The sequence below is a fragment of the Eutrigla gurnardus genome, assembly GCF_963514095.1.
Source record: "Eutrigla gurnardus genome assembly, chromosome: 11".
In the NCBI taxonomy this organism is placed as follows: domain Eukaryota; kingdom Metazoa; phylum Chordata; class Actinopteri; order Perciformes; family Triglidae; genus Eutrigla; species Eutrigla gurnardus.
The window spans coordinates 3062139-3079158 of NC_139925.1; the positions used below are offsets into that span (position 1 = coordinate 3062139).

General features: G+C 48.5%; 1 protein-coding gene across 1 annotated transcript in view; it reads left to right on the forward strand.

Annotated features, from left to right (window-relative positions):
* The window catches only part of adgra1b (adhesion G protein-coupled receptor A1b), a 124251-nt gene that overhangs the window by 62406 nt on the left and 44825 nt on the right, over nucleotides 1-17020 (forward strand). Inside the window, exon 12 of the mRNA XM_084020969.1 lies at nucleotides 16775-16985. Coding sequence (XP_083877095.1) covers nucleotides 16775-16985 — 211 coding nt within the window. The remainder of the gene's footprint in view (nucleotides 1-16774; nucleotides 16986-17020) is intronic.

A 17020-nucleotide genomic window follows, 5' to 3' on the forward strand; every position in this document is an offset into this window, starting at 1 on the left:
GGCCCCTCTCATTCCTCCACTACTTATTTCAATGTGGAGTTTTTTTAAAGCAGCTTTTTTAAGGCGGTGTAGAATCCCCCGCTGTCGGTTTCTGGGTCAATGAAGTCATTAGTGCATTAAGAAGGGTCACGTCTGGGGCAAACCTTCTCCAGTCAGGGTTGTGTTTACGTCCTGGAAGCACCTCACCTGGATGTTTCTCTTCATCGGTTTTTCTAAAAGTAAATCATGTTCTAACCTATGGATATAATACGTAGAAGGTTCATGCAAGTTGATCCTTAAGGCGTCAGACTTTATCTTGAGCCATTTCTTCCATCGCTGCTTTTCAAAGAAAACCATTAAAGTGCATTTTAGATGCAGAACCACTGCTGGTGATGAATATTTGTTTCCTGTGTGAGCGTCACAATAAAAGCCACCCCATGTTTTGCCAGTGAAACACTTGTAATGTGAACCAGCAGGAGGCAGAGTGAACAATTAACACATTGTTGTTGTTGTTATCATCAATAAGATGCAATTACGTGGTTCACCGTTTCCTGAATGAATGCCTCCCGTGTGTGTGAAGACCTCATGAATCCAACTCTGGGAAGGCAGACTCACAGGATACACCTCCACATGTAACTGGAATTATCTTATTAAAACGCTGGTTTTCTGAATGGAGTCTGGTTGATGGGTGCTAGGCTACGCTAACATGGTAGCTGCTCCATCAACACTCCATATAAGGTCATCTAGACATAAATACAGCAGAGACCTTGTTGTTTGGACCACAGACAGTCTCTGGATCCTCCACATAGTCTGGTCTAGTCTCTGGACTAATGTGGGCTACTATCTAGACATCTGGGGGACCACAGACAGTCTCTGGTTCCTCCACATAGTCTGGTCTGGTCTCTGGACTAATGTGGGCTACTATCTAGACCTCTGGGGGACCACAGAGAGTCTCTGGTTCCTCCACATAGTCTGGTCTCTGGACTAATGTGGGCTACTATCTAGACATCTGGGGGACCACAGACAGTCTCTGGTTCCTCCACATGGTCTGGTCTGGTCTCTGGACTCATGTGAGCTACTATCTAGACCTCTGGGGGACCACAGACAGTCTCCGGTTCCTCCACATGGTCTGGTCTGGTCTCTGGACTCTGATTGATGACCGGAGGAGAATCTCAACGATTTTGCTTCGTGCTTTTCTCACTTGCCGTCCGTATGAAGAATTCTCTCTGTTGTGAACAGACCTTGAGACCTGAATCCAGACCTTCCTGTAGAAGAATTTGCCCCGTCAGCAGGTCATAGTGCAAACGGTCTCCGTAGCCTCTGGCTAAGTGAGCAGGCCACAGCCGAGACGCCACAAGATAAAATATCTGACAAGAATCTGGTCCCTGCAGGAGCCGTGATTGACAGCGCTTGTTTCCACACACACAGCTGTTTTGCAGCATATATATATATATATATATATACACACACACACACACACACACATCTGTGGCCCCTGGAGTGTCTTTGGGCCTGGATTGGCAGCGTTGGAAGCAGCTTTAGTTGTTAATGAGAAGGCAGACGTGAACGTTGTGGCCTCCAGGAGAAACGATGGCAGGAGTGTGTGAGGTTAAGTCCTGTAGATATAGACCTCGGCAGGAGTTCCCACGGGGGAGCCGACAAAGGTCGATGGTGTTTGGGATTGCATGAGGAGTCGGTTGTGTGTTATCCAGTGTGTTAACCCCCCCTCCCCCTGGGACCGGGACTGAGGGCTGTCTATGGAAGGTCATGGAGATAAGGTGGAATGTTGCTCTGCTGTGGAGATAGGGAACCGCCGCAATTACTGCGGCGTCAATGCCTTTAAATATCTGCTGCTTTCAGGGGGGGGCTCCTGCTGCCGATTACTCCCATGGTGCTTTGCAAAATCTCATTGAGTCATTTCATTTCATTTGTAAACTTCATGTTTCTATAATTTCTCCCCCCAAATATTATCCAAGATTGTACGAGTCTTAGATTTTAATCAGACTGTATCATTGAGATGTAGAACAAGACTCGGTGAATAAATGATACAAAATGTGAAATATATTATTGAAAAAGTAAGATCCGATTGCTTCACAATGATGATGAGACGTTTAAAATCTTTAATATGGCAAATATTCCACACAACCTGCAGGCTTTATTAAAGGACATCAATTAGATTAACACGCTGGTAAATTCCAGCCATACTGTAAATGGCCTGACCCATTTTCCCCGGAGCTTTCCACACCACAGCCGTTATTTGCAAACATGAAATGGGTTTCAGCGATCTCTCCACTTTCACCAGCCGAGGGAATCTTTGAACGTTTCACCACTAAATTGGATTTACGGGCAAAGAGGGGGAATGTCTCTAAGAAGTCTAGTCCCTTTTCTTCATGCAGCCCAATATTGCAAATGGAAGGGGTGCTTTAGTACGCTGTATGATACTCTCCGTCCATAAACCTTTGATTTTGGACGAGGAGGAAAAGTTCATGACTTGGTTCATGGTTTTTGACATTTTTGGGAAAATGCTGTTTGGTCCCGAGGCTGTAAACCCGAAACTGCATCGTCAATAAGATTTCAAGGGGTTTTATTTTCCATCGGATTACTTTTGTTTTTGTCTGTCTAGTGAAAATCATAAACAATGTACTTTCTTTCAACCCTAAACTTGATCTTTTGCCAAAATCAACCAACAAGTACTTCCGTTGATTTTACCCAAAATGTAATTGAAAAGCTGTTAAAGCATCATGATCAAGAACTCTGGTTGTATAGAAGTCTATGAGAAAATGGTCCTACTTCTCTCTGCTGGCCACCAGGGGGCGACTCCTCTCTGGTTGTATAGAAGTCTATGAGAAAATGGTCCTACTTCTCTCTGCTGGCCACCAGGGGGCGACTCCTCTCTGGTTGTATAGAAGTCTATGAGAAAATGGTCCTACTTCTCTCTGCTGGCCACCAGGGGGCGACTCCTCTCTGGTTGTATAGAAGTCTATGAGAAAATGGTCCTACTTCTCTCTGCTGGCCACCAGGGGGCGACTCCTCTCTGGTTGTATAGAAGTCTATGAGAAAATGGTCCTACTTCTCTCTGCTGGCCACCAGGGGGCGACTCCTCTCTGGTTGTATAGAAGTCTATGAGAAAATGGTCCTACTTCTCTCTTGATGTATTATCTCAGTAAACATTGTAAACATGAGTTTATGGTCTCAATCTCTAGTTTCAAGTCTTCTTCAATCCAGCATGATGTTCATTTAGTACATTATGGTCCATTTAGAGTCCACCAGACCAGAAAGCAAGGGATGCTTTAGGGGGCGGGGCTTACCTGCTGATTGACAGGTCACTATCACAGATTGACAGATCCAGTAAGGGTGCTGCTCTGCCGCTATGTGTTCTCAGATCCACCCGTCGCTCCTCTACAGTCCAGATATGGTCACTTCCGTCTACTGGTTGCAAAATATTCAAGATAGTGATGACCAAAATAAGTCTTCTGATATTACAGCGCAGTAAGAATACACATATACAGGATTGTATATCCAAAGATCAACATATTGGTTGTGTGTAGTTGGTGTGTGTGTGTGTGTGTACTGTGTGTGTGTGTGTGTGTGTGTGTGTGTGTGTGTGTGTGTGTGGACTGTGTGTGTGTGTGTGTGTGTGTGTGTGTGTGTGTGTGTGTGTGTGTGTGTGTGTGTGGACTGTGTGTGTGTGTGTGTGTGTGTGTGTGTGTGTACTGTGTGGATGGAGGACAGTGGTGTATCTTCCATGCATCGTGGTCATGAAGGTCCCGAACAGGTGATCCAGCACCTCCACAGCCTGCCAACACACACATGCATGCAAGCGTCCGCAGATCGCCTCACACTGATTTAATGTCTCTTATCGTCTCTGCGTTTCTGCCTCTCTCTCTCCCTGACTCTCTCTCTCTCCCTCTCACACCTTAATCCAGGATCTGAGGCGAGCGGGTACCCGAGGTGCTTTAGCTGAGTGAAAATTACATTTACACTGACATGGAAAGGCAGCTCCATCCCTGGAATGGAACTAAAGTCTGGCTGCTGCTGCTAGCCGCTTTCAAGCATCCATTCTCATGCAGACGTACCTGCAGGCGGCAGGTCTGCAGCTCACTTGTGAGGCAGACATGTTGGAAACGCCGCCGTGGTCTCATTTAGCCGGTCTGTTGTCGTCGTCTCACCTGCAGCATCGCCGCACTGTGGTTGTTTACGTGGAGTTAGGACTTTTTGCTCCTCGTCCTCCTGTCTGATTTGATGGTGTTGGTTGAGATCATCTTCTCTCTCGGCTCGGCTGGATTCTACTGTACAAGACTCACTTCTTACTATTTATGTCTTTATACTGTATTTCAGTCAGGAGACACGGAACTGAAGAAAAGATAAATGTTTATGATGAACAGATGACGTCTAATGGTAAAGTCTTGTGATAAGTAGGTTACTAACAGAAAATCTAAACGGTTGCCAGTTATTTTCTTTATTTATTTCTTGCGATACGTTTTCCAGCAGCGGGAGCGTCGGCTTGAGTGAAGCTCAGGACTCTGACCTTCTGTTTTCTGAATGGCGATCTAGTGGACGATCTCTTTAAGGACATGGAGACCTGAAGTAGTATCGCCTGAGTAGACGAGCATCAAGCATCCAGATGGACTTTTAATTCAGTCCGAGGTCAAAGCGAACATTTGCGTCCGCCCCGACGCAGCCACTCCGGTCAAGTATCTCGCCGTAACGGCGCCTTGATGGCTGACCTCTCCTGGAGAGCGTGGCTGAGACTCTCAGACCCCGATGCATGTAGAATAGTGGTGGTCTCCGGGGGGCGAGTTAGTCTGATGGAACTGGAGGTGACCGGCGGTGGGTCCACGGCTGAGTCCCACTCTGGTCTGACACTGGAGAGGAGAGTCAAGGTGGAGTGTGTCTCTTCATGAAAAATGCCCACGCATTCATTATGGTATTTATGTAGCTGTCAGTGTCGTTGAGTTCAAGGAGCTCTTCAGATCTGCAAAATGCATATTTCTAGTCATAAAATCAACGTTGACATAACTATAAATATTTTCGACACTAACTACTTCATCCTTGGGTACCTGCTGTCGATCAAAGACTGTATACAAGAAGTGGACTTCGTCATGGTGACGGTTTTGAAGCCTCAATTTCTGCATTTTGGCCGTCACCCTCTGGGATTCTTTGCAACCTGGAGAAGGAAGTGACCATATTTGGACTGTTGGTGGAGCGACGGGTGGATCTGATGAACACGAGAGCAGCACCCAGAGCATCAAGCCTACTGGATCTGGATCCATCTAGATCAGCTAAGTGTTAAAGTCATCTTAGTAGCTAACTGCATTGGTAGCGACCTGTCAATCAGCAGGTAGCCCCGCCCCCTAAATCATACCTGTCCAATGAGTAAATAATGACAATTTGGAGGCACAATTTGGGAGCTGGAAATCAATGGTCGAGTTCACAGATGTGACTGGTCTTACATGTGTTCTGTTCGTCCATGCTGGAGTATTTAGAGAACCCAGGAAGCTAAGCTGGAGATGTGAATCATCCACCCACCGTCCGACTTGAAACCAGAACGATTGCTTCAAATCTCTTTGTTCTCCCTTTTTTCTCCGAGACTCCGGCGCTTGGATCCGGGATGTAAATGTTTAAACTTGGCCGACGGGTCAAAGGTCAGCGGGCCGTCTACGCTTGTTTTGACTAATCAGGGTGAAAACAAGCGTGTGATGAACGACTGTCTCCGTCTGGCTGTGGTCACTAAGTGAGACGGCTAATACGTCCCTGTCAGCTACAAGCATGGCTCCCAGCTAATCACCTTCTGAGACCCAACCTTCAAAGGGTGCCCTCCTGTCTGATGCTAATCTGGACCGGGGGGGGGGGGGGTCTGTAGATGGATGAGGGTGTGCTGTCAGTAGATTTGCTCGAGTTGGCACCGCTCCATTAGAGTCATATGTCAGTTTATTTGAGTGACGAGGTTGTAAAAGCCTTATGTCTTCACCGATGTTATGATTATGTTTGGCCAATATTCATCATTTCTGACCTCTGACCTTAGACTGTATATGTGAAGTGGACGTAGTCATTGTGAGGTCAACCATTGGTTACCTTACTGTGTCTGGATCATCTTAGTAGCGAACTAGCGTTGGTAGCGTCATAGAGACCTGTCAATCAGCAGGTAAGCCCCGCCCCCTAAAGCATCCCCTGCTTTCTGGTCTGGTGGACTCTAAATGGACCATAATGTACTAAATGAACATCATGCTGGATTGAAGAAGACTGGAAACCAGAGAGTCGGCAGCGTCTCTTTGTTGATGTCTCTTCCCTCGTTTCCTCTGAGCCGTCTCCCTTCTAATAACATCATAAAATAACAAAAAATAAATATATTTGGAATCACTTCAGGCCCCTCTGTATCACCACGTGGCTCAGGCCGGCATTTTAGTGCCACTTTGCTGAACAGGCAGTAGATTGATACCAGTTTATTATCCCCGCTTAACAGATGAAACGTCTGAGGATCCGAGTGCAGATCTCGGGGGAATTAATTTACTCACCGTAAGCTCAGATCATCTTTCCCTCCATCTTATTAAGAGAATTGCAACTCCCATCATCGGCTTCACGGCTGCCCGCCGGATCGTTACAACCACGGCCCTGATTGAGGAATACAAACCTCCTCCTGCTCTTTCACCACATGTATGTGTGAGCCAGTTGGCTCTGGTCCCACGGCAGCGCTGCTGCTGCTGCTGGTGTTGGTGGTGGGGGGTTGACTATGGATGGGACCTTCATTGATCCAAGCCTGGAGGGGGGTGTGGAGGGTAAAGCTGGACCGTCAGAGTGAGCTGACTATGGTAATGCTTCAACAGATCGATTAAAGGGCTGTGCGTTTGAGGCACAATAAATCCTCCATCCTACCCGGATCACGCTGGACTGTCCGGTCCCTCAGCGTGATCGGGACCAGCAGACGGGGGACAGAATACCAAACACACAGCAGCTGTGGACAAACACATCACAGTTGAATGGAATCATCCCTTTCTTACGTTAACACTCAAACAAGCCGGGAGCTCACATCTGCATTTAAATGTTCCAGATTCACCTTTAAAAGAGAGGAAATCTCTCCTTTGTTCACCACCTGCAGACTTGAATGATCGAGATGGGAGACGGGATTACGCTACACATGGTTGCATGTTTGATATCAGGAATGTGGTTCCGGTTCCTCCCCTCCCCCCCTTCGATCAGCATCTAGAAAGCATCGATACTGATCTCCACGTCGCATGTCTTTTACTGAATATCGGCCGATGGCGATCGCTGGGCCGATCGATCGGGGCATCCCAGACCCAGAGCTGGATGAGAAGATCAATATCAATCTGGCCGTTCAGTAAGGAGCCGGAGCCAGGAGACGTGTGGCTTGGTTTAGTGTAGAGAGTGGAAACGCAGGGAAACAACTAGCCTGGAGCCCAACAACGCCTCTAAGTCACCGATGAACAGGTTAGTTTGGTTAATCACAGACAGTCTCTGGTTCCTCCACATAGTCTGGTCTCTGGACTCATGTGAGCTACTATCTAGACCTCTGGGGGACCACAGACAGTCTCTGGTTCCTCCACATAGTCTGGTCTGGTCTCTGGACTAATGTGAGCTACTATCTAGACCTCTGGGGGACCACAGACCCAGGAAACAGTCCAACAACAACCCAGAAGGACGGCTCACCTCCAGATCCAGACTTGATGTGTGTGCTCTGCAGGTTCAAACCCATCAGAACTGGTTCTTCACAAGGCCACATGTAATAATAGCAGACATGCACAAACAGTAAATCTGGGTAATAAACTAGTAAACGAGGCTCCGGGAGCGAGTTTGTCTGGTTTTTTGTCCATCATCAGCTCCCCGAGATAAAGATGACCGGTGAAGCCATTACGGTTTCATTTGGTGAAGCTGCAGGATTAGTGAGAAGGGATTAATATGGTAAAAGGAGGCCATACACATAACGCCACTCTCCTGCCCCCCCTTCCTACTTTAATTTCCATCCCAGATCCACTAGATTTGCCCATGGGGCATTTTGCAAGCAAGCGGTTAAATCCAAAACGAGAGAATGGGCCACTGAAGACGATCACATCTCCAGACAATGATAATGGAGCTTAAATGCATTTAACCGAAGCAACGCCACCTTTTTTACATTTTCATATATTGGTATTTGGAATCCCTGCACTGGTTGGCTTTATATTTATTTATTATTTAAGCATGAAGCTTCACCTGATTATTCCTAACATCATTATAACGTGAAGGTTTTTATAATGACTCGCCATGTAATGAGCTCAGCCTCCTCCAGTGTGTGTGTCTGTGTGTGTGTCTGTGTGTGTGTGTGTGTGTGTGTCTGTGTGTGTGTGTGTGTGTGTGTGTGTGTGTCTGTGTGTGCCATGCTGTTTAAACCCGTGTACCTGGAGGTGATTCCCTTCCAAAGCTTTTTTTTATCGTTCTCTTTTTTTTCGGGCTGCACACACCAGACCCCTGAACCCCTCACCAGACCCCTGAACCCCTCACTAGACCCCTGAAACCCCCACCGGACCCCTGAACCCCTCACTAAACCCCTGAACCCCTCACCAGACCCCTGAACCCCTCACTAAACCCCTGAACCCCTCACTAAACCCCTGAACCCCTCACTAGACCCCTGAAACCCCCACCAGACCCCTGAACCCCTCACTAAACCCCTGAACCCCTCACTAGACCCCTGAAACCCCCACCAAACCCCTGAACCCCTCACTAGACCCCTGAACCCCTCACTAGACCCCTGAAACCCCCACCAGACCCCTGAACCCCTCACTAAACCCCTGAACCCCTCACCAGACCCCTGAACCCCTCACTAGACCCCTGAACCCCTCACCAGACCCCTGAACACCTCACCAGACCCCTGAACCCCTCACCAGACCCCTGAACCCCTCACTAGACCCCTGAACCCCTCACCAGACCCCTGAACCCCTCACCAGACCCCTGAACCCCTCACTAGACCCCTGAACCCCTCACCAGACCCCTGAACCCCTCACCAGACCCCTGAACCTCTCACTAGACCCCTGAACCCCTCACCAGACCCCTGAACCCCTCACTAGACCCCTGAACGCCTCACCAGACCCCTGAACACCTCACCAGACCCCTGAACCCCTCACTAGACCTCTGAACCCCTCACTAGACCCCTGAACCCCTCACCAGACCCCTGAACCCCTCACCAGACCCCTGAACCCCTCACTAGACCCCTGAACCCCTCACCAGACCCCTGAACCCCTCACCAGACCCCTGAACCTCTCACTAGACCCCTGAACCCCTCACCAGACCCCTGAACCCCTCACTAGACCCCTGAACGCCTCACCAGACCCCTGAACCCCTCACTAGACCCCTGAACCCCTCACTAGACCTCTGAACCCCTCACTAGACCCCTGAACCCCTCACTAGACCCCTGAACCCCTCACTAGACCCCTGAACCCCTCACTAGACCCCTGAACCCCTCACCAGACCCCTGAACCCCTCTCACATCCCGGGTCCTCCAGTCCACATGTAAGGGTGTCCTTAGCTTTCCTGCTGAAGCGTAGACTTGATCCAGTGAAGAGGCTGCAGGAGGGCAGACAGCCGTCTCACTGCCTGTCTGTCCTCTGCTGATGAACGACCCACACTTCAGCATATCCACAGCCATCGATGTAAAGCGGTTAACACATGACCCCCCCGCTCTGCTCTGCCACCGAGGAGGGGAAATTCTTAAGTCGCCCAGATTCATAGGCAGGTTACCATGGTGACACGTAGACAGCCGCTACTATACCTTCATGCCACTGAATAATAAATGGGAGGAGGCACTCTGGGCCGGCTATCGGCTAAATCACAGTGTGTAACGGAGGGATCGGGTCCACGTGTTCCAGTTACACCCTTTATTTCATTCCAGCTGAAGTTTGTGGGTTCGATGGCGTTCCTTTATGAGACACTTATAACCGGGAGATTCTCATAAACACCGCACACAGGTCGGAGAATCAAATAGAGACTTTAAAGTAATGGAATGGTTCAGTCTGAGCACACACACACACACTCACACACACACACACACACACACACACACACACACACTCACACACACACACACACACACACACACACACACTCCAGTTCAGGTTCATTTCACCTCCGAGCCAAATCTCAAATTACAATCTGAAAAAAGGCCTGAAGAGACGCTGCTTGTTCTTCACATGACGACCTCCTTTAAGTGAACGCTCCAGTTGTAGTTGGTTCAGCAGAGCGACGCATCTTTGATATCAGAGTGTCTGCGATGACGCCGTTCATAGACCGGGTAACTGATGGTAAAGCCTGGATTCTATCAGTGTTTTTATTTTAATTTAAATCATATCAGCCACGAGGTCGATACGCAGACCGACAGAAGACCTTCTGTTTCTTAGCTGCTTCATTTCATTTCTCTGTCAGAGAATCCTTCAGTCCAAACCAACAGCTTCTGTGAGGTCAGCCAGCAGCCTCCTCAGTCACTAAAGAAGCATTACGTTACTTAATACGTTTACATCATTAATGAAGGCCGCTGCCCCGACTCAACACCATCCCTCTCTTCTCTCCATCCAACTCCGTCACCCAAAATAGGCAACAGGCTGATTTGGAAGCCAAAAAAAAGCTGATCTCTTGGATGTACTGAATTAAGGGGAGCTCGTACGTCCGTCCCCGGGGCCCATAATCCAAAGTTACGAGTGTGTTTCACCTCTTAGTGTGACGGCCAACTGTTACTGCTGCACCAAATGACCGCTCATTAATCCTGTCATTAATCCTGCCCTGCAGCTGTGTGTGTGTGTGTGTGTGTGTGTGTGTGTGTGTGTGTGTGTGTGTGTGTGTGTGTGTGTGTGTGTGTGTGTGTGTGTGTGTGTGTGTGTGTGTGTGTGTGTGTGTGTGTGTGTGTGTGTGTGTGTGTGTGTGAGAGAGAGAAATCGTCTGTCAGCCAAAAAGGTATATTGTTGTGAATATACCGTTCAGCCTCATTCACCAACGGGCCAATCACAGTGGAGCTGGATCAGCAGGATGCAGAGTGAGCATGTTGGTGAGGAAGCAGGTAAATGAATGGTTCGGTGAGCAGATAAGAGGCTCGGGGGTTTGTGATTGGCTCGCTCTGTAGCCGCTTTACTCACCTTGAATGGACAAGAATATGAATGTTATTTATTCATTGATGCAGCGAACCTTTTACTCATTAAAGCAGCAACATTTGACATTCAGAGCATCAATATTTGCTGTGTAAAGATGTTCATTTAGTACATTATGGTCCATTTAGAGTCCAACAGACCAGAAAGCAGGGGATGCTTTAGGGGGCGGGGCTTACCTGCTGATTGACAGGTCACTACCAATGCCAGTTAGCTACTAAGATGACTTTAACACCACAATCATGAAGCTAACTTTGTTAGCAGCTTCACACCAGAATCCACATGGATCCAGATCCGGTACGGGTGCCACAATACTTTCTCCCAACACTGTGAGCTTCCTGAAAATAAAGCCTTTTGGAATATTATAAAGTGCTTATATTTTTCTAAGCTTCCAGAGCTAAAACCAAGAGAGAAACCCGTCGCCGTCGAGACCAAATCCTCTTTAAGTCGGTGTGTCGGCTCAAATTGAAGATCAATGCTGAAGTCAAATCTCCTCTCAAAGACAATACGGCTGGAATTAAAGGGGTTTACTCAACACGACACACGGGGTCACATCCAGGGTCACGAGTGATGTCACAGCCGAGTGCATCGCCCGACGCCGCCCTGTAGGTCTACGGGGGGAACAGCCTGCATCACATGTTGTGCCTTTTTATTGGACATCCCCCCTCATGTTTACATGCTTATTGTAGACAGGAAAGACTCTCAGGCCTCGGACGTCTCCGCTCCGCTGCACAGAGCGCACCTGTTGAACATGTCTGATACACCTGCAGTCTAGACGGGCGATCAGCCCACTGTGGGATGTATTCAGTCAGTCGGACAGGACAGCAGACACACACCTTATTTGATTCAGCTCTCAGCGGGCAGAATGTCCAACTAGAAACCAGTCTTCCTGAATGCAACCAAGTAAATAAAATAAGAAAAATCTGGTATTTTCTTGGTTTTTCTTGGTGCTTCATGGGCTTCGGTGCACGGTGGCTTCCCTGCTGTCTTCAGTTGGTCGAGGCTTCGTTCCCCAGGCCACGCCCCCTTACACCTGGGGGGGAGAAGACCACCTGACTTATATTTCATGGATGTAGCTCGTTTTCTGGCTCCGGTACAGGAAGATGTCTCTCAGCTCTGATTGGCTTAGATTTCCCCATCTGGGACTCCAGCATTAACGATCACATAAACAGACCTGCTTCCTTAGTTCAGTCGGTCAAACCTCATGTGTGGTTCTCGTGGTGTTACATTTAAAAACTCACACCTGCTTTCAATCCAGGAACTACCTCCATCCCACCTTTTTATATGTGGAAATGTGTATATATGTTTATATCTGAAATGCTCTGCTCGTTAATCAGAAACCATCCGCGTGTTGTTTTGTGATTTGGGTGAACTGGCCCTTTAAGAGTAAAAAGCCGACGACACAATACATTTTTTTTTTTCCTTTTGTGAGTCACAGCTAACGTCGGCCACGCAGGCTTCATGCAGACCAACAGTCCACGATGCAGCTTCTGTGTTTGCATTAATGAACGCTGTGATTTTATTTCCCCTCTTCTAAGATCTCGTCTCAAAGAGCTGGCTCGATATCAATCAGCCCCCCAGCTAATGTGGCAGTTCTGCTTTTACACACAATAAATACATAAATGAATTCATGTGTAATCCACAATGCCTGTTTAATCAAACGCCGTCCATCTGTTGCTGCTCTCTCTCTCTCTCTCTCTCTCTCGGTGCTTTATTTGGGTGAAGACAGAAGCCTGTGATGTGACAGTCGGAGTCAGAGCTGACGGAGGAGAGTCGAGCTGACAGCTGAAGCACATCTCCTGCTTCAAATCTGCTCAAATGCCCAGAAAACCCCCCAAAACCTCCACGACCCGTCTGGAGCGGGGGGAACCACTCCTGTTGGCATGGCAACCCCGTAGGGCTGTGCTTAATTTGTCTTGATGGGCAATGTTAACAACACAAACATGCTCAAGAAGAAAAACACAAGCTGCAACCGTGGCATCTCTCTTCTTTTAGAAGGTCTCGTGGTCAACGTTGAGGGAAGATCTGTGATTTCTGGTCAGACGGGAAACACGGCGAGTAGAATCGACCCCGTGACGTTTCCTGGGCGTCGACCCGTTTGTCGTGGTCGCTGTGTCTTTGAGCCACGTCTTGAGCTGACGGGACCGCCGATGATCTCAACGGAAGGAAATGATGCAAATCTCCCATCAGGCTCGTCAGCAGTTCCTCCGGGGCCAAGGTGGGGGGGGGGGGGGGGGGGTTCATTCATAAACACGTCCATCTCTCCCACATGTATCTATATAAAGGCACAGAGATGGTGTTTTCTCCTCACTGTGGATCACGCAGTAGAACACACACTTGCGTTGTCTGAAACACACGGCCGGTCCATCCCTCCGGAGTCCAGGAGCCGTGTTCTGATGCTGTGTAAGGTCTGGTGGAGATCCTGGGTTCAACAGCACCGTTGTGTTTCGCCCCGCAGGCTGTTTTTGTGGTTTCTACCGAGCAGGACGGTGCATCAAGGAGCAGGGGGGGAGGGAGGGAGGGAGGTGGAACAGCCAGGAAATAGAAAGCTGACATTCACCTGGATGCCCTCTGTAAGGAGAGGCAGACGTGGAGAATAAACGGTAGAGCGAGTGTGTGATTGTGGTTGCCACGGCTACAGCATGCTGCCCCGCTGGAAGGGGAGGGGGGAGGAGGAAGGTCAGACGGCTGAGGTGCAAGCGGCTAAATCAACTCTGAAGTGCGAGGTCTCCCTCGATGGCGTACGGCGGTGGAAGGAAATGTAGCTGTTTGGACCGCTCAGGAGGAACATAGATCGTCGTGACAACGGGGGACCTTCACGTCACGTCTTAAAGAACCCCCAGTGGGCCGTAAATCCCTGTGGAACGCCACATAGGAGAGGATCAAAGATGGAGGAGGAGACGAGTATGCGAGATAAGATGTCTCTTTTTGTATGACAACGGAATTGGAAGTCACCCCCTCCCCCCCCCCCCATTTAACTCTCTCATCTCTCGCCAGTCAACGAGGCTCCTCCCCCTTTCCATCACTTGATGTCTGTGTCCCACGACGTCTCGGAAACAGGCTGCCAAGCTTGAGCTTGTTTGGAGAAAGGAAATGATGCAACATAAATTTCAAGGCGAGGATTCTCAACAATTCCTCTCCACACACACACACACACACACACACACACACGCTGCAGGATGGAAATCAATAGCCTTTCAAGAGCGAGTCAGCGAACAAACCTGATGCTGTAAAATCACCTCCGGCTCCTCGGGTGGGTGTAAATGTTGGGGAATTGTGCTTAAGCACGCCGTCGCTCTTTGTCACCTTTATAGAATTATTTTCCAGGACAATGGGGGGGGGGGGGGGGGCAGGAGGATCCAAACAGCCCATCTTGTATCTGATGGGGGGGCAACGAAAACCACAACGCTGCAGCCGGCATAACAGACATAAGAAAGCAGCTCCTGTTTAACTTAATTAAGAAATGATTTGGCTGATCGTTCTCCTTGACATTGATTGACTAAGCAGCCCCCCCCCCCATTAACTGTGAGGACCCCCCCCCCCGCCCCCCCGAACAAAGCAGACGTCATCTGGAAAGCCCCACGCAGTAACACAATCGTTATCTCCACTATAAAAACATCATCGGCTGTGTCATTAGCATGGTTCTCTTCGCTTCCTGAATGTGAGCGTTTGCTTCTTCCCAGAAGTCAGTGTGTTCAGTGTGTTAATCATCTCGCATGGAGACAAACCACCGTTTGGGGTTCAGTCAGAGCGAGTGTCTGTGAGCGGGATATTAAACCTATTTATTAAACTCATTTCTGGTTCAGAAACTTCCATATTCAACCTTTTTGGTTTTGTGAATTAAGTGTTTTATACCCAGATGAAGGTCCGGTCCTCAGGTTCCAACAGCTGACGCTGAAGTGCCATTCTCTCTGCTGGCCACCAGAGGGCGACTCCTCTCTGGTTGTATAGAAGTCTATGAGAAAATGGTCCTACTTCTCTCTGCTGGCCACCAGGGGGCGACTCCTCTCTGGTTGTATAGAAGTCTATGAGAAAATGGTCCTACTTCTCTCTGCTGGCCACCAGGGGGCGACTCCTCTCTGGTTGTATAGAAGTCTATGAGAAAATGGTCCTACTTCTCTCTGCTGGCCACCAGGGGGCGACTCCTCTCTGGTTGTATAGAAGTCTATGAGAAAATGGTCCTACTTCTCTCTGCTGGCCACCAGGGGGCGACTCCTCTCTGGTTGTATAGAAGTCTATGAGAAAATGGTCCTACTTCTCTCTGCTGGCCACCAGGGGGCGACTCCTCTCTGGTTGTATAGAAGTCTATGAGAAAATGGTCCTACTTCTCTCTTGATGTATTATCTCAGTAAACATTGTAAACATGAGTTTATGGTCTCAATCTCTAGTTTCAAGTCTTCTTCAATCCAGCATGATATTCATTTAGTACATTATGGTCCATTTAGAGTCCACCAGACCAGAAAGCAGGGCATGCTTTAGGGGGCGGGGCTTACCTGCTGATTGACAGGTAGCTACCAATGCTACCAATGCTAGTTAGCTACTAAGATGACTTTAACACTTAGCTGTAAAGTTGACCTTGAATTATAGAAGCTAACTTTGTTAGCAGCTTCACACCAGAATCCACATGGATCCAGATCCAGTAAGGGTGCTGCTCTGCCGCTTGTGTTCATCAGATCCACCCGACGCTCCTCCACAGTCCAAATATGGTCACTTCGTTCTACCGGTTGCAAAAAAGACTGCATGACGTTGCCATGACTACGTCCACTTCTTCCATACAGTCGATGGTTGAAGTGTTTGTGTGTCTTTGCAAGTCTGCTGCATTTATCTTCTCATTATTTATGTATGAAATATTGAGGCCATTAGAGCGTGTACAGGTCTATCAGCGGGTGGATGTGTAGAGTGGAGTGTGTGTGCAGGTCGTGTGTATACGCTGACAGCACCACTTCGGAGGCTTTTCTATTATTAAACCTGATCTTCTGGCGGGGTTAAGTGCAGCCAGTCACTGACATTTCTGTCCACCAGGGGCGCCGTCGCCTCTCCACAGCATTGTTATCATGCAGCTCCTAAGGGGGCTGGTTTCCCAGATGTTGTTGGGACAGGAAGGGTGCTAATGTTCAATGTGCAAACAATGATCTCGGAGGGATGGTGGATCTTGAATGCAACTCGTTTGTCTGCATGGGGGATTCTTGGAAGGTGTTTTCTTGCAGTGACAGAAATAAAAAATAAAGTTTACAGGATTCACATGGTGTCTAAGATGGTGTCTACCCAAACCCTTTCTCCTAGAAAACCCTTTCTTCCTCCCCAGAATGTGTTTCCATGTTGTGTGTGTGTGTTGTGTTTTTAGTGAGTGAAAAAGAAGATAAAGTCAGACCGGTTGTCTCTTTAAATCAAGCTGCAGTGTTGATGTGCCCTCGAGCTGAAATGGTAAGAACCATTTCCACCTCTGCGGCAGGGAGCCTGACCGAACAGGCGCGCAGCGCTCCAAACGTGATTCTCATTCCCTTGGTCACTTGCTGCTCTATGGTCGCCTCCACTCCTGGAGACGAAACGCAATTTGTCACTCTTTCCTATTGGAGTTTTTTTTTTTTTTTTTGTATTTCCCCTCCTCTGCGCATCTCGGAGACATTATTTAATTTTTATTTCCCCTTTCTTTTTGATTTCTATTCCATCCGCAGAACTCGGTGGCAGTCGCCTCGATCCATCTCCCGCCGGCTGGAACGCCTCTCTCCTCCTCTGCGCTGCAATCTGTTGATAACTCCACTTGCAAGCTGCAGTTCATCGTGTTTCGCAATGGGAAACTCTTCCCGTGCACCGGGAATTCGTCAAATCTCGCGGACGACGGGAAGCGGAGGAGCGTTTCGACACCAGTTGCTTTCACCAAATTAGGTAAGAGGAAATCCATTTTGATCACCGTGGCCGCA